At 50.6% G+C, this 22,293-nt stretch overlaps 1 protein-coding gene across 3 annotated transcripts in view; it reads right to left on the bottom strand.

Moving 5' to 3' along the window:
• The window catches only part of LOC146205910 (puratrophin-1-like), a 353,992-nt gene that overhangs the window by 169,746 nt on the left and 161,953 nt on the right, over positions 1-22,293 (bottom strand). For 2 of the 3 annotated variants that reach the window (XM_084590570.1, XM_084590572.1), the window contains one exon: positions 1,226-1,868. In XM_084590570.1, coding sequence (XP_084446696.1) covers positions 1,226-1,868 — 643 coding nt within the window. The remainder of the gene's footprint in view (positions 1-1,225; positions 1,869-22,293) is intronic. The other variant, XM_084590571.1, reaches the window with a different exon arrangement.

Below are 22,293 nucleotides of genomic sequence, written 5' to 3'. Positions count from 1 at the left end.
GCAGTCCGAAGAAAAACAACACACTGCGATGAAGAAACACTAGCCTTTGCAGCCGCGGAGCAGTTGAACATTTATTTATTTATTTATTTATTTATTTATTTATTTATTTATTTATTTATTTATTTATTTATTTATTTATTTATTCGTGCAGTTACATTCCCCTATAGGGCCGTTAGTTCAGACAGAATAAGTATGAAAATAACGCAAAAACGCGCGACAAGCAGAACACAAAATAACGCAAGGCATTGGCAGCGGAAATAAATTGTGATCAGCAGCTAGTGATGAGCAGTTTACGCGGTACACCGAGGCGCTAAGTCTAGCAGGAAAAATGGCCACATCAACTGTTCGGAGCCAGTATTAAGGTCAGTGCCCGACACAACGCGCACGACTGCTGGGTAACGCCGCCGACAAACTGGTGACAAAGATCGAAGCGCCGTGCTTTGATAGTGAAAAATCGAGTTCGCCTCTGCCACGCGTTTCGCTGTTGCGGCCCTCCAGAATCAGAACGGTCATAAAGAGCCGATGTTTATGAGAACGGAGCGTCGCAGTTGGGATAGTACGAATCTCTGTGCGAAACTGTTGACCTGAATAAGTTTTTCCCTGTAACATGGACGCACGCAACTGGGTACGTGACAGCGTCTGGAGCGAGGAAGAGAGTGAGTTTCCTTTCATCGCTGGAGCGTCAAGTAGGCCTGCCGGAGACCATGCTTTCTCACAAAAACGTCACTATGCGTTACCGATTCCTATGATCCCAGATAAAGTTAAGTGCCAGTTTCGGTGTATGCACTCACGTGTACCAAGTCAGGGACTCGGGGAATAACGTCCGAACGTCACGACACCCTGTATAAAATGGTGTTCTTTTGGAGAAAGCAAGCAGCCCGTGCATAGCTCGGGCCAAACGCGGCAAAGCGAACGTGTGGACTGTTTCAGGAAGCTCCTTTGAGCCGATTCAACTGAATTATCAACGAAATCAGCGAGTTGATTAACAAAAAGCCGCACCCACACCACTTGTACCGATACCTCCCTATTTGCGAGAATTTCATATGCTGAAAAATATGGCATTGGTTCAAAAGTAGCTGCTACGGTGTGCTGTCTTCAATGCAAAACTCCCCGTCCTGGTTACATGATGCCCAGATCAAAGCGAGATCGACGAGGCCGCATCAATTGCGCTTTGATAAAGGCTGCACGCGCAGGACAGAAGACTGAGAAGAGATCGTTCTTTTACCTAACTCACCTGGAAGCAGCATGCCAGCCCAAGATCCCTCCCTCGACGAGGAGTCGTCGCTCGACGACGGTCCTGGTTCAATTCCGGAGGACGCGCTGGTCCTCCGACTCGCAGAGTCGACGCTCTTGGAGCATGGGCATAGGCTGGACGCCTGATCTTTGAGAGTTTCGGCGTAGCACGTTTCGCTCGAGTCTGCGGGTTGCTGCTCCTTGCAAGAGCAGTTGTCAAGCCGGTGTCCGGAGAGCCAGTTCCTGTTGGCGGCCAGCAGTGAGTCCCACTCGATCCGCTCCAGCCCCCGCTCGACAGAGACCAACAGGTGTTTGAGCAGAGTCACGAGCTGTTCGTCCGTCTCCTGTCCCGGGGCCGTCCAGTCCATGGCCAGGAGTCGCCCGAGGTCGTGCGCATCGATTCTCCTGCTGCAAAGATGGCCCAAACCGTCGCGGTACTTGAGCACCAGTCTGGCCGGACCAGAAGCTCGGGACACGTCTTCCGGGCCGACGGCAAAGTAGAAGTCTCCGGGACGTAGCAGAGAGGAGTCGAGCTCGCACAACTGGATCACCACCCGGCGGCCGAAGCACAGAGGCCACGCCTTGTGGCTCTGCAGGGCAGGGCAGCCGCTGTCGCAGCACGAGGGCTCCGGGTTCTGCGCACGAGAAAGAAGCCGACTCAGAACGGCGCTCAAAAGGGCCACCAGTAAATCTTGCCACAGGTGTTTCACAGCACTAAGAGGACGACGAAATTGGGTCGCGGGAGAGCGCGCCGCCGTGCTCGGACACAAGTGCTAGCTGCGTTGTCGCACGGTTTCTATTCTTCTGGTCGTGCTTTATTTTTTTCTCTAGATTCATTCCCGTAGAGCGGCACAAAAAGTCGGAGTGCACAACCAGGTCACTGATAGAGCAAGGTTCACTATGACTTCTGTTACAGCATAAACAAAAATGCACCTCATCAACCTACATTGAGAAACCTCATATGCAAAAGAAGTCGAATTGTACTTAGATAGCGCCTTAGGTATTGACCCTATTGAAACAAAGAGGGCAATTGTCTTAAGTTGTGCCGTATGTCAAACACAGGAACTTGATTCAGGAGTGTGCCCTTTCGTAATTGCAACGGCCGGCACGGCATGTCCCGCCGTTGAAAAAAAAAAAAAAAAAACGTGGACACAGACCAACGTGAGGGGGCCGCCATAAATGACGTCAGCATATTCAGCAAATATTCGGTGAGCGAAAAAGAAACATGTAAAGGAGCCACAGTGGCGTATGACCAGCCTCTTTGGTTAACCGGAAACCGGACCCGATAAATGAGCGCGATAGGCACGCTGCTAGGTCAGCTGCAAGAGCTCGTGTATGCGCCCCTCTAACAAGGCCCTAAAAAGGGGTGCAGCCTCAAAAACGCAAAGGAATATGATGCTTCACAAGCAAAGGGATACGGCTTGCTTTTTAACGAGAACGGTGGCACGCGATATCTTAGCCCTCAGGTTTTCATACTTTTATTCATATTAAATGCAATGGCGCGCATGCTCTATACCGCGATCGCGGCATGCATTGCGCTTAATATACACGCGAAGAAATACAGCGTGGCCCCCGACGGATCAGGCATTCTACAGCTGTTCACACGAGAGCTGCGATTAAATCCTAGTCCGCTTAAGCAGCGCATTTCGATGGCAGTGACACAAAAAAAAAAAAAAAAAAAAAAGCGCTCGCCGAAAGCATGTTAATGAACGCAAGTTAAATGAAGCCAATCAGGAGCTTGCACTCGGCGCAAACTGTTGCTCCGTGCCTTGAAACTCGACATTTATGCGGAGAACGAATGAGAAAATAGCAAAGTGCTTATCCTCGCTACTGTTTTCAAGTCTGTCCAACCAAATAGCTGTCAATATTAATGTACTCTATACACCTCCTTTCGCAAGCAGAGCCACAGCTCCACAAATTACACCCCTATTCAAATTCAGATTGGTTTGCAAAAGACCTACTCACGTGCCCCTAACAATGAAAGTTGAATAAGACACACCTTTGCCATTCTTCAGACATTAGTTACAAGAGTTCAAACGGGCAAGTTGGCGACACTGGGCCATACGAGTGGCAAACTCTTCGTCCAGAGATTCAGACGTAGAGGGAGCAGAGAAGAAAGTAGTGTCGAATACTGTCGATGGTTGACGGCCATGAACTAAAAAGAAAGGGCTATAACCAGTAGTGCGCTGAACAGCGGAATTGTAGGCGTAGGTGACGAAAGGTGAAACGTTGTCCCAGTTCCGGAGGGGCTTAAGTGGTGTTAAGGAGAGAAAAACAATGTTCTGCTTTTAATTTATTCTCGCGGACAAATTAAAATCCCAATTGCGGCTGAGGCCTTATGGCAGAGCTTATGCCTTGTACACGAGGGGTGGGTTCGAGGCCCGGCGTCCAGCTACAAGCGCGCCGTCGTCCTGGCGCGTGGCCTTCCCCCGTGCCGAAAAAGCAGCCACTCGATCTCCCTGGCAAACTTTCAGCAATCACGCGCTCGAAACGCCGGCGTCCATGACCAATGTCTATTGTTACTGAAATTCAGTAACAGTGACCAACGAAACGACCACACTGCAGTTTCGCACGGCTGCATCCGCAGCGCGTGTGCACACACGTGATCGAGCCGCGTGACGAAGCGCAGTGGAATGCAAAGGCCGGTGCCGTCGTCGCCACTGGCGCCTCCCGCGTTTCCTTCGATTTTCAAAGAGAAGCAGAAACGAACAAAAAAGAAAATGCGCGTGGTCTGGACCGGAGAGCGAACACGAGATGCGGCATTGGAAGCAGACAAAACCACCCTCGACGTTTATATTTTCCTTGGCTGCAGTAGCAAACAAAAACCGCAGAAAGCGAACGAAAGGAAGCCCCAGCTCCCGGTGGAAAGGGAGAGGCAGGGCTTAAGTTACAGTCCCGAGAGACCTTGCTCGTTCCCACCGAACTTTGCTTGCGGCCTTCGACAAAAGCGGCGCCGGGGGTCAGATTCGTGGGACAGCATGAACGGCGGCCGCCTACTACGCGACCGACCGACGGAGGAGACCGGTGGTGCGTGCGCACGTCTGGCGTGGAGCCGATCCGTGACTCGAGCCGTCGAACAGGGAAGAGAATGCGTAGACAGCCGGGAATCCGGCCGTGGGAGAGGTGGGAGCAGCAGTCCTCGGAAGAAGGAGGGGCGCCCCTCGCCCAGCCCACCGCGTGAAGGAGCAGGGAGCTCGGCGTCGGGAATGCGGGAGCGACGCGAAGGAAGGCGGCCCTTGCAACAAGACCCGGCAAGCTTCAACGAACACTCACTGCCATTTTTTTCTGGAACCCAGCGGATATACAACGGTGTGCTGTAACAATTTTGTAATTTGGGGGGTTTTACGTACTGAAGGCAGACATAAGCTATAAAAGACGCCGTAATAGAGGGGTCCGGGTTTCTTTAGACCACTTGGAGTTCTTTAAAAGTGCGCCGAGATCGTAAAGCACTCAGGTGGCGTTTGACTTCAGATTTGAAAATTCGGACAAATAAACCGCGACCATGGGACCAACAGCCGAACGACAAGTCCACTGAGTCATCGCGGGAGATGCGGCAAACATTTTTGCGTACCCCACAGCGCAGTCGAGAAAATGAAAGCGCGAAGTAGACAGATTCAGGATTGGGCTCCACACGAAACCCGCGCAGTGAGCAAAGAGGGCGGCAAAATTTTGCTTTCTTTCACCCCCACTTCGAGCTCTATTAGCTCATGACGGCAGGTGTACAACAGATCCGCAGTTCGATTCGAGAGATTCGATTCGAGAGCTGTTGGCAGTTAACGTCACCTGAAGGGTTGCCTGATTGCAGTGCACCTCAGAGGGGATCGTCAACTGCCAACAGCTCTCCAGAGAGGCAGCAAAAGGCAAAGCGAAACATGAAAAGTGTCCACACAAGCCGTTCTACACTTTTTAGCAGATAGAGCCGCAAGTGAAAGCTTTTCCTTATGTAGAAGTTTAGCCCAAACAGAAAGGAGAGCTTCGTTCATATCGCAGAAAGGGATGGAGTAACAGTGTTAAAAGTGGTTTCCTCGTAACAGCAGAAATGCGACCAGCGCAAGCCCACCGTAATGGCGAGCTGCGCTCTGCAAAAACGATGGCTGGTGGTCGTCCTGCTCTTGTAAAGGCTTTGAATTTCCTTAATTTTTTTTTTTTTGCTTAAAACTGTCCTGTCGCCCTATCGATCCCCTCTTTTATTTCCTTTTATACTGTCTCTTTGTTTCCGCCATCGGAGCTCAGGTGCTTCCGAGCGCGATGGCAAATGCCGCAGCTAGCATACATCTCTTCCTCCCTTTTGAATTATTTTTAAACAAACCACTTAAAGTAACAGCTGGACCCTTCAGTTATCTACTGCGGCGGCTGAAACCACCCTCAACTAGCAAGTCGCCTACAGCATCGACAGATTGCTGCAAGCGTATGTGTACGCCCGGAAGAATCCTTCCATCGAGCGCCTCAGTTTCCACGTCGGGGCCGCTGTAACAGCACGGATACGAAAACTATCTTAGCGCAGCTGCCGCCTGCCTCGACGGCACTGTAGATGCAATCACGTGGTGCGGCCTCAGCAGGAAAGAGCAAGCATTCACTCATGTCTTTCTTTGCGCGAGCCAGACAAAAAACTTGATACCTTAAACAAAATCACAACGCTTTCGTGACACGATGACAGTTTAGGAATCCAGCCAACGGCACGCGCGAGGCTGCTCTATAAAGATAGCCATCACCAGCAGCATCAGTCCGAAACTTTCGTCCCTCTGTCGAAGTGTCTTACCCAGACCAACGTGAGGGCAACGGCCGCATGCTCTCCAGCAGCTTTCATCAGTCTCTCGCATCTCGGAAAGCGCGCGAACGGTAATGACCCCCTTCCTTCATACCTCCCCGAGGGCACACGTAAAGAAGAAAGGGCCTGCATAGCCGGGCGCCGCAGGAACCAGCAACATCTGACTCCGGCTTCTTAAGAAGGGCGCCAGAAGAGAGAAAAAAAAGAAAACACGCTTCCCACAATTAATGCAAAACAAAAGGAAAGAAGAAGAGGGGTCGCGGGAGCAGCGCAGGGAGACGTTCGGAAGCAGCGCGTGTCGGCGCAAAACCAAGGCGCACCTGCCCAAAGTGGCCGGGGAGGGTCGCCTGCTTTCGGGGTCTCCGGATTTATTTCTTTCGCGCAGATCGCTTTGTTTGAGCGTCGGCCGAGGGCCGCGGGAATGAGGCAGCAGGGACTGGCCCCGCCAAAAAGGTCGGCGCCGAGGCTAAGGAACTGCGCTAGCAGGCCCCGACGAGACCTCGCGAGGGCCGCGATTCGGTTGCCGCGCTGGCACAATGTCAAACGTTCCTGGCCACTACAGCCCGCCCACCCCATTTCGCTTCTCGCGCGCATCGCCTTCTTCTGCTCCCTCGTTCTCCCTCCGTGGAGGCGCTTGCTGTTATTGTTTTCATCGTTTTGACGTAACCGCCGGCGTACATGCCTCAGCGCAGACCCAAACGCGGGCTCGTCGGCGGCCGCCTTTCGCGTTCACGTCAGAATTTCTTTTGTCCTCCTTTGCTAACGCACGATGTCGGGATCGACGCTCACGGTAAACAGGCACTGACGCGTGTGAACTCAATTTGGGCTCGAGACTGCTTCTAACGGCCATGCCGCACCTACCTCAATCATTTTATCTGCGCACGTGAGACATTACTACCTACAGTATGGGATCGCCGCAACTGTTTGTTCAGGAACACGAGCGAAGGGCAGGCAAACATGCAGGAGAGTCATTTCGCCTCACGATCGTCAAGCATTGCGGATTGCTTGGGGACGCCAGCCGATATTAGAGAGATGCAGTTTGTATCATCGAGTCAGGCTACCATCCAGTCTGCATACCCGACGTTAAAACGCGCCGAACAGCATAAGTGTCATGCTCCTTTTCACAACTGGCCGCTAGTGCGCACAGAAAACATGACAAATGACAACAAATGATAGTAAAGAAAAAGCCTGACAATGGTGAAGCGTGTGCAATGAATCATTTGAGTACATTGCCCGTAATTTAAAAAAAAAATGGTATATAACAATGTCTAGAGATCATTTGCAGAAAGAGCCCAGCAGCGGTGGCGCAGCGGTTACGGCGATGGACTGCTTTACGCAAGGACGTGGGATCGAATCCCGGTCGCGGCGGCCGCTTTTTTATGGAGGTGAAAAGCAAGGCGCCCGCGTGCTGTGCGATGACAGCGCACGTTAAGGAACCCCAGGTGGCCCTCCTCTATGGCGTCTCTCACAACCTGAGTCCCTTTGAGACGTTAAACCTTACAAGCCGAACCAAGTCATCATTTGCAGAAAGCTCTCAGACCAGAACTGAGAAGTGATGGCACGCGATATTCAAAGCGAGAGAGGTCCAAGCAGTTATTGAATAGGCGCACATCGAGACCGGCCGCAACGCTGAACGAAATAAATTTGCGTTGGCGACGTGAGTAGACATCTCGTGATTGTGGTGTGCTTTGTTTTACGGCACGTAAACAGTTAAAAGCTATCAACTACAAAACACGAATTTATAAAGGTTTTGTTTAATGAACGAAACTTTTTTAATACAAATACTTAATAAGACATGTTACGAAACTTAAGTTCGCATTGCTAATTTATTTGTTTATTTAGAAACATACAGCTAGCCAGAGCCTCAGGCTTTAGGCAGTGGTAGGAGTACAATGCATAGAGAAGATCAGAGAAAAAATGTAAGTAAATGCATAGAACCGTAATTATTCATCATAAAACCAAGCCAGCAAATCAACAAAAGCGTTTCTCATTGACAGCAACGTCCGACAAAATAGAGCAATATGTTTCGCCCACCTTTGTGCATGAAAATAAACGAGGCTTACTGTAAGTCTCCACATATTTCACATGAAAATTAGCCCTGCTTTGTAAGTAGTTATGTGCAGATGTGTGCGCCCGAAGTGAATTAAGACGGCAAAGAGAATACTTCTGTGAAGTGTTCCTCTTGCGTGCATGGCTTCCATTCCTTCAACGTCGGCCTTACAAATGCAGTTTGGTCTTTACTTTATTATTCCATGCCTTGTGCCAGTTATCCTTGAGTGCGAGTTACCTTCTTGCAGTCGGTGTGCTAGTTTTTTTTGGTTTCGCCACTGCGGTGTAAGCACCTCCAGTAGTAAAAGATGGTTCTGTCGGGCGGGGAAACATCGCTTCTAGTCTAACCAGGCCACACCGCGTTTTCTCGCATACAGCAAACACCCCTGCAAATTCATCCTATACTCATGGTAACCCAATTACGTTCCGAATTTTTTAACGACACAGCACTTGGTGCAATATATGCGTTCCGGACTCGGAAGGGAGCCACAGCCATCTAGGATTTCACCCTGCGACCTTGGACTGACAGCCGCGGCCCATATATATATACGCTAATAAAACATGCGAGGTGCAAATTCGTAGTGCACAAACGGGAATCAGTGTTCCACTGGAATGACACGGTAGCCTTTGGCTCCATTTCCCCGCTGTTCAGCGAAGCAACGACAGGAAAGCCCGCATTGCTTTTCATGTGCGTCTCGATGAACTGCAGTTTTATTTGCGACATCTCCGACGTTGCCGAAGAGCCACCGAACAAAATCCGTGACGCGCCTTCCTTGCCACGCACTCCAATCGAGCGGGCGAATGTACCGATTGTGCCTCTCCACTTGGCCCGAAACTGCGTAATGTTTTCATTTTGTTCCGTCACCACTTGGGCATTCCCAAGTGCTGCATAGTTTAAGGGAAACCCCAAAGGTGGAGTAGAATCTGTAACAAGGGAGTGATTACTCATTGGCATCCACCTAAGAGCGCAGCCACAGGTGGCTGCGTTTAAGTGGTTGCCAATGAGTAATATCCCCCCTTTATTATAGTGCTGCATCACACTCCACGAATTAGGCTGGCCCTATTTTCTTATACGCTAAGAAACGCATCGGGCAGAGCGTTCTGCACATGGGAACGACCTCGGCTTATGCCAGCACACGGTTTCAGGTGTAGCAGATAAGATTAATAATATGGCAACAAAACCGAATTTAACAATCAGCACCGACAGAACCTTTCATCTGAAGTCAGAACACGAATGCAACGCCAACATAGACGCGACGCGAAAGAATGCAGGAATATTTTATTTTCAACCTTCTCACTCCGTTCCAGAAACTCGCCACGGTTTACAGACCGCAAAACGAGCTACTGTAAACAGTGCGGGGCTTATGTGTCAACACGTGAAGATTTCTTCTGCCTTTGCGCATTCTCATTGTCCCTTTGCTGCACGTCGTTCAGGTGTCGTTTGTATAAGCCTTGCAGAATGAAAATCAGCCTGAAATATGGGGCTAAGCATTTCGAGTTCAAGAACTGTCCGCGCGCGCGCGCGCGCGCGCGCGCGCACACACGCACGCACACACACACACACACACACACACACACACACACACACACACACACACACACACACACACACACACACACACACACACACACACACACACACACACACACACACACACACACACACACACACACACACACACACACACACACACACACACACACACACACACACACACACACACACACACACACACACACACACACACACACACACACACACACACACACGCACGCACGCACGCACGCACGCACGCAACAGCTGAGCAGGCAGGGAACTGCAGAGAGGATTATCACTCCGCATACACAAAGACACAGACGAAGGCTAGCGCAAAAAAAAAAAGAAAAAAAAAGCATTTTTGCGGGGGTGTAGGAAGCGTCTCCCTCTCATGCCAGGAAGGTCGTCGAGTCTATGCTTGCCATCGGTGATAAGAGCATGCGTCGACGCAGGATAGCCAAACAGCATAACTATCTCGTCGTAGCAGCATGTCAGAGCAGCCAGGTGTGGAGTGGCACATATTTGACTATGGTATTACAATGCTACGTCTGCGTTTGTTAGTCGAGCGGATATACATTAAAGGCGTTGATATGGTGAAGCTAAGAATCCGGAAGGTAGCGAAGCTGAATTGTAACACAACGCAATTCTTTTCCAAAAATTCCCAGTGGCGCATTCAACAAGTTTACGTCTACATAAATGCACAAATAACAAGGAAATCAGCAGACGCGCTCGAGCCTAGCGTCGCTGCTCTTCGAGCGACGTCAAGCGGACAGTGGCCTCACCGCCGACGTGGATCTCATTTCACCATCGCACTGTGATGCTCGTCTGTAAGGCAGCGCCCAACTGTGCTCCCGCATATTAGCAGCAGGTTAAACGAGGAAGAGGCGAGAAACGGAACGAGGCGGTCAGTTAAACTTCGACCATCGGCTCCGTTCGACGTCGCGGGTGATCGAAGGCGCACTAGGGCGGAAACGGCCCGGCGACAGGTGTCAAAGGGCTCGTCCGCTGACCGCAAGGGTCTCTCGACGTGCGCCTACGGCAGATATCTCAGGGGAGACATAACTCACGAGGGGCACCGACGAAAAAAAGGAAGCTGCAGGAAAATTATGCCGCGGTGATGAACAATCCTTCGCCGCGGAACACCTGTCCCTGCGACGCGTGTGCCTGAGCGATGCGACGTGGGTGGAAGCCGTTCATTCTGACGAAAGCTGCAGATGCACGCGCGGCCATGCGGCGGACGCCTGCAGTGGTTCGCGCCCGCGCTGCCTCTCCACATTCGCTTTCTTTCCTTCCGTGTCTTCCTGTTTTCCTTGTGTCTTTTTTTTTTTCTACCTCATATATTTATCGCATGATTCCACCAAAGAGCGCGGAAGATTTCAGAGCATTAGAACGCATGTTCCGCGTTTCGCTCTTCTTGCGATCACCTGGTTTTATTGTAACAGACGAAAAAGGACGCGTAGGATGGCATAATTAGTATTTGCCTATTCATAAAAGCTAACTATCCCTGACAAACTTCCACTTGCTCTCAGTGTGCTTCCACTGGATTCCGAAACCCTAAATCCGCCGTCACCAACTGTGCTCGAGCACTTGTTAGGCTAAAGTGAACGACACGAGCTGAGGGGAGGTGCTTGAAGCCACTGCTTTAAGATTACCAAAACACGCGCTCACTGACGCCGTCCCTAGTCGCGCCCGCTAAATCCAACTATACTGATGCGAGAGACACTCCTAAAGTACTCCGAAACTGAATCTGGTCAGTGTGGAAAGTGTTGGAGTAATGTCCCCTTAGTAACAGCAACTCGCAAGTTCTTCTTCGCCGTCAACGCTCTCCTTTTTCCTCATGGTTTTTCCGAGAAAGCGTATATTATCTCATCTCCGGGAAAGGGGGCGGGAGGAGGGGTGGTTTTCACGTACCCTGATATGTCCGCTTATATGTTACATAATACGCCAGCGTAATTTCTCTTTCCAGCTACAGCATGAAGGAAGACGCATGCAGGCTCTCCGGCACTTGCCAGCTGACAGGCCTGCCAAGACTGGAGCCCGCCCATTCACTTTCCGTATAGCGCCTTCAAAGGCGAGGACAATAGCGCTCGACGCGGGGGTACGTAAACGGGCCCAGACAATGCACCGCGACCGCTCAAACAATTCGTTCACGCAAGAGTACACACTAGGTGAGCTCAGCGGGAACGCCTTGTGCTGGATGGGAAGCCGTGCAAAGCCTCACAGCATGCAAAAACACTCAACCGTCGTGTTTACAGTCTCTCCAACCTGTGAAGGTATGGCTTACGACTTCTCAGTTAAAAGACGAATTCACCCAGGGCCCTCTTTAAAACAAAAGCAGCGGGGGAAAAGCATACACAACAGGGTGGGACAGAGGAAGGCAGGACTTCGCTTGAGGGAGTTTTCCTTTTCCTTTAGAACCCTTCTCCCCTTATCCTATCCTATAAAGCTATAAGACTATCCTATAAAGCTTTCTCAGAAACTTCGTAGTTAAGAAAAATTCATTCTGATCTGGGATCACCGCCTTTCCGGTGCAGTCACTCTACTAACTCAGCTAACAAGCTGACGGTCAACAGAAAAGATGGTAGGACGAGAGCGAATTGTTCAACTCGAAGTGGGAATGGTGTTGGTCAAATATTAAGGGGAATCCCCGAGATGGAGTAGATGTGTAATAAGGAAGTAATTACTTTTTTGGTCTGGTTTGGTTTTAAGGGGTTTAACGTCCCATAGCGACTCAGGCTATGAGAGACGCTGTAGAGGAGGGCTCCGGAAATTTCGACCACCTGGGATTCTTTAACGTGCACTGACATGGCACAGCACACGGGAGCTTTGATTTTCGCCCCCATCGAAAAGCGGTCGCCGCAGCCGGGATTCGATCCCGCATCCTCGGACGCAACAGTCGGCACCCCTAACCACTGCACCACCGAGGAAGAGGAGGAGAAACTGTTAATGCGCATTTGTCTTCCTGAGCGGAGCCCTCAGTCCAGGGCTTCATTCGCAGCCGTGACCGTGCAAGCTCGCCATAGCAGCTGTCGCTGGTCTTGCTACACTGATAGATGTGATGGTACTTGCTTCTGCATATGGCGGTGCTCGGGGAAAGCGAGCTCAATAGTCATCAATGGCCGGAAGCACTATTATCGTTTCTAGAGGACACAACTATTATTTAGCTTATTAATGCAAGCAGTTCAGTGCCACGTCGAAGGCCGCCCGAACGCTAAGCGCAGATCAATTTCCCATCATTACCTGCCAATTAGAGCACTGGTCCGCTCAGGGGCACACAATTCGCGCTCTTTCGTTGCGACAGCTAAGGAAGAAACAAGCGAAAGCAACAATTGGACAACAGGAAGCAAACGCCCCGTGCGAGTGCGCCAAGCATCGTGCGATATGCACCGTGCAGTGAGGATCCTGTCACCATTCTCGTGAATCAGCGCTCCGAGCGTTGCCGCACGGATCTCCGAGGCTCGACACTCAGTGCAATAGGAAGTGGGACGACGGATGGATAGATCCCATCTGCGCCTTCACAGCGAAAGCCCTGTGTTCTCCTACTGTCGTAGCCTTCCTGTTTTCCAATTAAGGGTGGCGGAAAATGCCAGGAGGAACCTAGTGACGAATTTCCTCCTGCATGCATGGGAAAGATGCCAACAGGAGCGCGTGGGGCCGCGCCTGTCGTCAGCCGCCATCGGCAATGAAAATGAGTGAGGAGTCAATAAGCAGCTTCGCGGCTGCATAGAGAACCGTAAGAGGAATATTTTACTTCACGGCATGAACAGTTGTGTGCGCGCACATTTCTGCCCTATCCGAAGGGGCCGGCTACAATTAACAGGTCTTCCTCTGAACGCTGCTATTCATCTCAACAGTTTTGACGTCACTGTCGCTCATTCGCACAGAAACTGAAGGTTTCTCTCGATCATTATTCACAGTGTGTCAAGCGCAGCCCAGGAAACACGCTCTTGCGAAAGTATAACACTTTTAACCCAAAACGCTAGATTGACCCGAAGTGTACAGTATATATACATACTCCACAGTAGCAGCAGGTGGCTAGGATTGTGAAATGTTGCCAATGGAACTTGCAGGCGGTGACATGAGCGAAATGGAGGTTTCAAAATAGTCGCATTTCATTAGGCGACTTCAGCCCACTGTATCAGACAAGACAAAAATAAGCAGGACAATCGCTAGTGCTGGTAAACAGGTAGGAGGCGAAAAACAACAACACACACAGTACCATTTGCTACGTTTGTGCAGGAAGTTCTAGTTCCAAGCAGGACGACCGCTGTAAATACCGATCAAGGTGTTTCGTGCGCCCGCATATTCACTAGAGTTGACTTTCGCTCAACTACATATGTAGAGGTTCCTACTATGCTACGATAAGTTACAAGACTGCATGTCGTTTGCAATATTTCCAGAAAAGTCGGTGTATGACGTTTTGCTACTTATATTGGACACTCCAACAACGGACGTCCTCAGTTCGTCTGTTTAAATATAGACACCGCTGTGTTTCCTGACAATAAGGATCTGCTAACTTCGTAACCGCACCCCGCTTCCCTTGGAAAACCGCTCGGCACAGCGGCCGAGGCGAAACATCGGCAAGTTTTCCCATTGAGATACAAGAGCGGACACGAGAGAAAGCGGACGGATGACGAGAAAGCATCCGCGACTCGCAGGAAGTGCGCAAAGTGCGAATATGACTAAGGGGCAGCGAAGACAACCAGCGCGTATGCGCGAGCATGTACGCAACTGCAATTCCTGTTATCTGTACGACTGACAGGCGGGCAGCGCTGACGGTTTCAAGGCAACGTCGATGCACTTGGCGAATACGGAAGGGCGACATCGCGGGAAGGAAGGAGGAGGCAGCCGCCACTCGACCGCCGTGGGCCCCCTGACATAAGCGCGTGAAAAAGAGCGGAGCGCCGTGACGCCGGCGAGCAGCTGCGATTCCCTGAACTGTCGACCCGCGAGCACCTCGCTGTAGCCCCGGCCGACGGCGGCGCCGCGCGACACGACGCGTGCATTTGCATACACGTCCCGGCGGACGCTGCAAAAGGAGCGCGAAATGCGCGGGAACTGAGTCAAGGCGAGAGGAGAGTAGGACGTTTTGGAAGGACGGCCCGATTGAATGACGACGGGCCGCTCCGGAGCCGACTCGCGGCTGCTCGTGGGCAGTTATCGGACTGGCGCCGGCTGACCCGCTTTCCCTCTTTCCATTCGCGCGTCAAAACTTGGGGCCCGCTCTCTATTGACGGACTGGTTTTCTGTCACCTTCGGCTCCAGTTCGTTGACGTGACGGCGAAAGTAGCGACCCCTAACCCATTTCAACGAAAGCGACAAAGAATGCCCAGCGCACTGTCTGCGGCCCGCGCAGCCGAGTGAAGAGACCGATTACGTCACACGAAACGAAACCAGCGCCGCGCCGATCGGCATTCCGCGTCTTCAGTAAGTGGAGACGGCGACGAGCGACGGAATGAATAGAGACATATCAATACAGGCGCACATTTGAGTCTCATTATTTACTCAGGAAACGCGACCTCTGGATGCAGTACAAGCAAATTCGGCACTCTCACAAACACGCAGAATCTACCAAAGAAGAAAAAAAAAAGCACTCTCTCTCAGTCAGTAACCCGACATTTCACAGTGTCGCTACAGTGAATTATCGATAGCGCATCATGGAACACAAAGAAAGTCATCGTTCGCTCTCTCGTCAGATCAAGTAGCTCTGCAGGCACCAGCATTGGAAGAAAACTGAATGGTTCTGAATGTGTTGAGGCACAGAGAAAGTGCACGCGCAATATGTTCACGTAACGCAGTACTCGGAGATCGACGCGAAGGCACAACGCTAAAAACTGGAAATATACAAACGCACCTGCGTTCCTTCTTTCTCGTAGACAGAACATGCGGCTGCACGTTACAGCTGTACGCGGATACTTACGCATTACTGCAGATACGTTCCGCTAAGCTTTGAAATCGTGGCCCAGTCACTCGGATTGCTTAGCGAGTGCGTGGAATAAGTACAGCCGCACCATTCGTGCACACTGATTCGAAATGAAGGCGCCTGCAACGGAAGCTGCCTGTAGAGTGTAGACAGCAAACAGGGACAGCCGGTGGACGCTACAGAGCGAATCTCGATTCTGGCGGGGAAGAAAAATCCTCGCCGGTGGCCCGGGAAATTAGCAACCTAGTTTAGTTCGTAAACACGCGTCTTGCTGGGAGGGCAGGCAGGTAATGAGGCTCGCGAATACGGCCGAGCGCAGAGTGCGACGAGGACAGGCCGGGCCGCACGCTTCATCCTCTGACTGCAGTGCCGGTAATGACGCCGCCGTAGAATGTGGTACAAAAGTTCACGCGACCACGGTTGCGTGCACCGTTTCGGGAGCACTGAAGAAGCCGCCGGTGAAAACACCACCGTGCACCGCTGGCTGCACTGCTGCCGAAGGATGGGGCGCTCACGCTAGGAACGCGTTCCGCCGAAAAAGGGGGACGGACGTGCTGCGCTGGCCCAGCTGGGAAAGTGAGCTCCTTGTGGCCGCGGGCTTCAAAGGCGCCCGTGCGAAACGCGCGTCCCAAGGGCTTCGCGATGCATGAGAAGGGAATTCGGCGTGTCCAGACTTTTGGCGCCGACGTCACTCGTAACACTGCATGTATCTCGCACACATAGCGGCAGAGGTCAGCGGAGTGAGTGTGAATGATGCGCTGTTCAACTCTATTCCTGAGGCACTTGCTGTGCCACGAATTGGAACAGGCTTTCCAAATAGCTGGGCCGCCAACGACGCGTTCATCGTGAATAAAAGAAAGCTACTGCTGCTAAGACCTTACTGCCCCAGGCTACGTTACCAGGATAACAACGCTGAAGGAGGCTGCTGCTGCCTGCTATCAGTCAAAAACGGCACGGTAAGGAGCGGTCTTGCTCGGACGCCAATTGAACATAGCTCAGTTAGCCAATTAGATCGCGAAAGCAACAGGAAAAGCGCAAAATTACTGGAGGATGTATGGGCATTTCTTCCATCTCAAAAGCAATGGACCTAAGTGTAAGACAAAACTAACGGAAAACACACCTATTTGACGTCGATCTAAGGTTCAGCGAATAACATGGGCTGAGAGAGAGAGAGAGAGAGAGAGAGAGAGAGAGAGAGAGAGGAGAGAGGGAGAGAGGGAGAGAGAGAGATGAGTGATCGTAAGCCCGTACATTTTGCGCAAGCTTACATCAAAGCCGTCAACAATACATAACATCGTCGAGGGAGCAGTGACCGAATTACGCAAGGATCAGTCACGTCATCATCATTATTTATTTTCTATTAAGGACTCCTAGGCGGGGCATTATATAAGGGGGAGCGAAAAACAAAAATACGAGCAGTATGAACATTTGGAACATAACAGTGAAGCCAGGAAAAACTTTAAAAGGATACCAGATAACGGAGCAATCATGGTTTGGTTTATGCGACTTAACCCGAAGCGACTCAGTCTGTGAGACGCCGTAGTGGAGAGCTCCGAAATTTCGACCACCTGGGGTTCTTTAACGTGCACTGACATCGCACTGCACACGGGTGCCTTGCTTTTCGCCTCCATCGAAAAGCGGCCACCGCGACCAGTATTCGATCCCGCACTCTCGGGTACAGCAGTCGAGCGCCCTAACCACTGCGCCACCGCGGCGAGGCTGAACAGTAGTGAATACACAGTGGCCATCTCGCAATATCAAGAAGAGCAAAAAGGGAACACTATTACAGACGAGGGTTCAACGCCTTGGAAAAAATTTAATGTAATCGCCTAAGGCAGGTGGCAAATATTATACATGAAAGGCATTAATGGGACCGCGTAAAAGCTGTAGGCTTAGACTTAAAAAGGCGGCGCGACGTTCTACTGGGAGAGAGTGCAGGTGTACAGTGCAAGTGAGGGATATTGTAGTATACCGTGCGGAAAAGAGTGGGTGATTTTGCAGCGAAAAGACAACGGCGATATGACAAGCGATGATGTGATGCCAGTAATCCTGGTCGTTTAGACATAGCATATCGCTATAAATTTGGATGCGCGACTTTGTACTAATGATTGAATTAGGTAAAACTAGTGCGGATTTCAAATGGGTGAGGCATATTCTTGTTTTGTGCGTAGGCAAGTTTGCGGATGGATAGGAAGGGACGCGACAAGTAATATTATGTCACAAACGTGTCAATTAGCACCCGCTCCTATTGGTGAACAGGTCCGCCGGTCAGAATCGACCAATAGGAGAGGTGTTAACAGCTTGGTTTGCGACAGACTTGTGATGAGATCGCTGCGTGATAGAGCCCCAGTCATCATCATCACCACAAGCCCGACCATGCCCGATGCAGGGCGAAGGCCTCTACCATATTCCACCAGTCAACCCAACAAAAGTCAAGCTTTCCAACTTCATCTTTGCAATTGTCTGCCGCCCCCTGCTAGGCTTTCCTTCCCTTGGAATCCAGTTTGTTACCCTTAACGACCATCGGTTATCCTCTCTTCGCACTACATGTCATTCCCATGCCCATTTTTTCTTCAGTTCCCCTAAAGTGTCGTTAAGTTATTGTAACGAGCGCTACACAGGCCACAGTCTCGCCATTTCATAAGTTCGTTGTGCGTTTGCGGGTCGGTGAGGGGGGGGGGGGGGCACGTTCATGCGGTGCACTATGTAGTATAGGCACAAGCCATCGCACTAAGGTTGTAACGAACTTTAATTATGAACCTAACACAGAATTAATTCAGAAGCGAGTATTTCACTTGGATAACTTGCATCTTAAGTGCTAGGCTAGTTTTGAAAACTTTGGCGGCGTTTACCCGAGGTTTGCCTCGAGAAGAGTCGCAGCACCACGTCTCAATACACGTCTTACGCCCAGCAGCAGCCAAGCCAAATATGAAACCTCATCTTCCAAGGATTCCTGACCCTCCATGGTGGATGAAGCGTAGCGCCGCCAGCTTTCCCTTCAGGTAAATATTAAGAGACGACTACCGGGAGCATCAACCTGGAAAAAAAAAAAAAATGCACGAACAATCCAAAGCCTACCGAAAGCCGGCGTTATCCGAGTGGGCCGCATTACGCAACGCATATATTCGCTCTTTACGTAACGCAGAAGCGAGCAGCAGCCTTACACGAGCATTCTTCCGCCATGATCACCGCTGTTCCAGCATATTCGCGCTTGTTTACTCAGAGGGAGGTGTTACGCAATCGCCAAACACAGGCGCACGCTCACCGCGCTGGTTGTCAGCACGGTAAGCGTCCTTCACAGCATCGTCCTTGCTTTTTATCTTTTTTTTTTTCTTTTAGCTAAACATCCGCGCCTAAAGCAAGCGCTCAGACTGAGCGGCCGCCTCATGATGCCCGTTGCAGCACGTCAACCAAGAATAGTTTCCCTAACAAGTAGCAGCAGCATGACTGTCGCGAGCAAGATGGCGTTTGGGCGACCTTACAACGAGAGTGACTTGGCCTGAAACAGGACGTGGAAAGAGGAGCACAACAGAGTGGGCCCCACAGGACACTTCTAAGGGAGCCGCGAAAGATGGCAAGTCGACACAAGAAACTCGCGCTCGGCTTCACTCGCAAGGCTCAGCGACAAGCGGCGCTGTGTATTTCAACGCCGCGTCTTGGGCAAAGAGAGAGGAAAAGCAAAAAGGCGAGGAGCCCATCAACGGGCAGCAGTAAAAAAGCCGGAGGCCTGGCAAGCATCAAAGACACTCGACCGCCACCACAGCGTCAAGCTGTCCCCGCTCTCGCCCTTCACAGCGGGACAGAAAACACAAGAGAAGTATAAAGCTTCTGTTTTGGAAATGACGCTGTGGCTTCATTCAAGCCAGCGCTCCTGCGGCGGACCCAGCAGGAACCAGTTTGGAAATGCGGCAGTGAACGCAGAACAACAGCCGCGGGGCCGCCGACGGGCCGCTCCTTCGGCGCCCTCTCTTCCCGAGGCGCCGCGCTACACGCTCCCGCAGGCGTCTCCGGGGAGAGCAATAAAGCCCTCGACGCCTGCTGCCGGCCAGCCAGGCGGCACGGCCCGCCGACTGGTGGCGCGGTGGGTCGCCGCCGCGTAGGGTGCCTCGATGTAGCGCGCCGCCGTACAGGGTGGAGACACCGCCGTCAACGGCGCCATGTTGGGGCAAGCGTAGACACGGCGGGCTATGGAGCGTCGGCCCGATTTCTTGTTCAGCACGCTCTTGCGCTAGCAGGTTCAGCTGGTTAACGTTTTTACACACATACTCGCAATCCTGAGCGCTTTCTTGCCCGAAAAAAAAAAATGTGAAAGCAACTACTGCTTGCTAGCATGCGTAGTTCTAAGAGGCAATAATCAAATTGCAGATGGTAAGCATTTACTCGTTCGTCGTCTCGGATGCTCAAATGCGGTTATTTTGAAGACTGGCTGTTTTATAAAGCAATGCACTTTGCTCTGCCGGACATGAATGAGTTTATGAGGTGCATAACATTCAGTTGCGTCTATTGCTATAGATCAACAACGATGTCTACGTTTCAGTCAGCCGTATACCGAAAATTATTTGTATCGCAATGGCCCATCGTGAACCGTAGAAAGACACAGCAAAAAACGATGCGTAAATCAACCTTTGACACGTGTCGCACGCTGATGTACACGGCATTTTATTCCAAAACAATCCCCATCAAGACTTCGAAGCAGATTTTGGATGCACGCCTAGGACAAATCTTTTAATCAAGGTTGGCGCCAGCTACAGTTTTGCTGCCATACATATCATTCGATTTTTCTGGCTGACTTAGCCAATTCAAGTAAATGTGCAAGCGCATCGTCCCAAACCGCTCTAACAGTCTGTTTATCAGCATTAGGTGTTCCGCGCAATCAAGCACTGGAATCGGAACGGTTTGTTCGATAAGGCATTAAACGGAGTTTGCTAGACTCTTCAAATGGCAGATATTTTATTCTGATAAATTTTTACACGCAATCAAACAATGTCGGGACAACCGTTGACTTGAGGAGCCGCCGTCCATACACTGTGTTTGCCCTCGAACTGGCGCTGAAATGAGATAGGCGACGAAACAGTCATTTTGCGTCTTTTGTAGTGTGCACGCAAATGAATGAAATAATAAAAACATTATGAAAGCAATGCGATATTTACATGTGCGATCGCACAATTTTTCTATGGATGCCAAGCAAGCGACAGCACCAATTCGGGTGACAGGCGGTCAAATTTAGCTTCACCTAAATTTGGCTTAACCTCAGACGAGTGCGGGGACAACAGGGTGTGCATATCGCCTCGCGATGCGTAATTAATAACACAGGGAAGGAAAAGCTGCATTCGGGATGAACTTTTGTCCTGCGCAAGCACCTTGCTTCCTCACGACCGCTTTCACAAGATGATGCCGCTACACCATTCCAGCTCACGGGATCAGTTTCTTTGTGACTTGTCGAGCTACCAATCATATACTTAAAACGACCTAATTATCATGAGAGCCCAATTTTTTATATTATTGCGAAGCTCAGAAACCTCGCGAAAAACTGCTTCTGTGTATAATTAAAAAGAAAAACAGCTTCAGAGGACCTGTTATCTCTGTTTCGCGAAATGTACTAGCGATATGCCGGGCACACTTGCCAAATTCCGGCGGGCCCACTCACGAGTTTTTTTTTTTTTTTTTTTTTTTGCGACCAAAATAATTGTTACAGACTGCGTTTCACTTCCTAGTCTGTCGCGAGGTGACACGCCATTCGTCGCTCTCCCTTGTATTATTTCCCGAGAAGGAGAGAGAGAATGTAATCCGTGTGAATCTGAAGCCTCGGCGGTTTACACTAGCTTTCAAGATCGAGTGTAAAGGGAAGCGATCAAAAGGGCGCAATGGTGCATTCCTTTGCCAAATACCAGGCTCGACCTTCTCCGCATGTTCTTGGTGCGGCTATGAACACAGAAAGGGAGGAGATCCTCATCAACAGATATTATTGTGTGACACTACGCGAATGATACTAAAGTCGAGTGTCACTCACTGAAAGTTACACTAAATTTTTCCGAGTGACTACAACATAGCAGACGCAATTGTCCATATATTTAGCTTATAAGCCCTCACGTACGCTGAAAATTCAAAATTTAGACTTAAAAACACACCGCACTAATCCCGATGCCAGGCAATGAGATGCTTCAACCTGCTTCAACGTTAAGAAGGCAGACCAAAATTGGTTGCGCAAAACGCTAGAGTGTGAAGCCAAAACCCGCACAAAGCTCGTGCTTACAAGCAGGTGTAGCGGCGCGAGGTAATGTCATTCCAAACAGAAGTGGGTAACTGCATTAGAAAAGTACAAAAATATATCGTAAAACGCTTTCGTATAAACAGATACAGACCGCAAGAAAGACGACACGCGCACATACGCAGGCGCTTGTGTGTGTCATCTTTCTAGTGGTCTGTGTCTGCGCTAGACCTTATTTTACACAATCGAAATGCAGCTATTCGCTCAAAAGAAATTTTATGGATGCATAAAAGCAGCACAGGTATTGTGGCTTACCTCGCAGATCTTCGCGTTGCCATTCGCCGTTCAGTCTTCACGCTTCACTTTCGCCTCCCATACATTTCTCCGTCTCTTATCCCGTGGAAAACAAAATCATCTGGCTTCTTTTTTTTTTGGTTGTTTTTGCTGAGCCAGCGCAGAATGGAACCCAAGAGCCTGGCATGCTAGTTTCCGTGACTGAACACAGTACAATCTCCCAGCGCACAGCACAACCGCTTCGGACACACCGCAGCAACTGCACGAAGCGACTTGCCCCA

The sequence above is a fragment of the Amblyomma maculatum genome, chromosome 1 (genome assembly GCF_055883805.1).
Source record: "Amblyomma maculatum isolate TAMU_Amacu chromosome 1, ASM5588380v1, whole genome shotgun sequence".
Lineage (NCBI taxonomy): Eukaryota > Metazoa > Arthropoda > Arachnida > Ixodida > Ixodidae > Amblyomma > Amblyomma maculatum.
The sequence above is the reverse complement of the archived record's forward strand: the minus strand, read 5'-3'. Positions and strand labels throughout refer to the sequence as shown.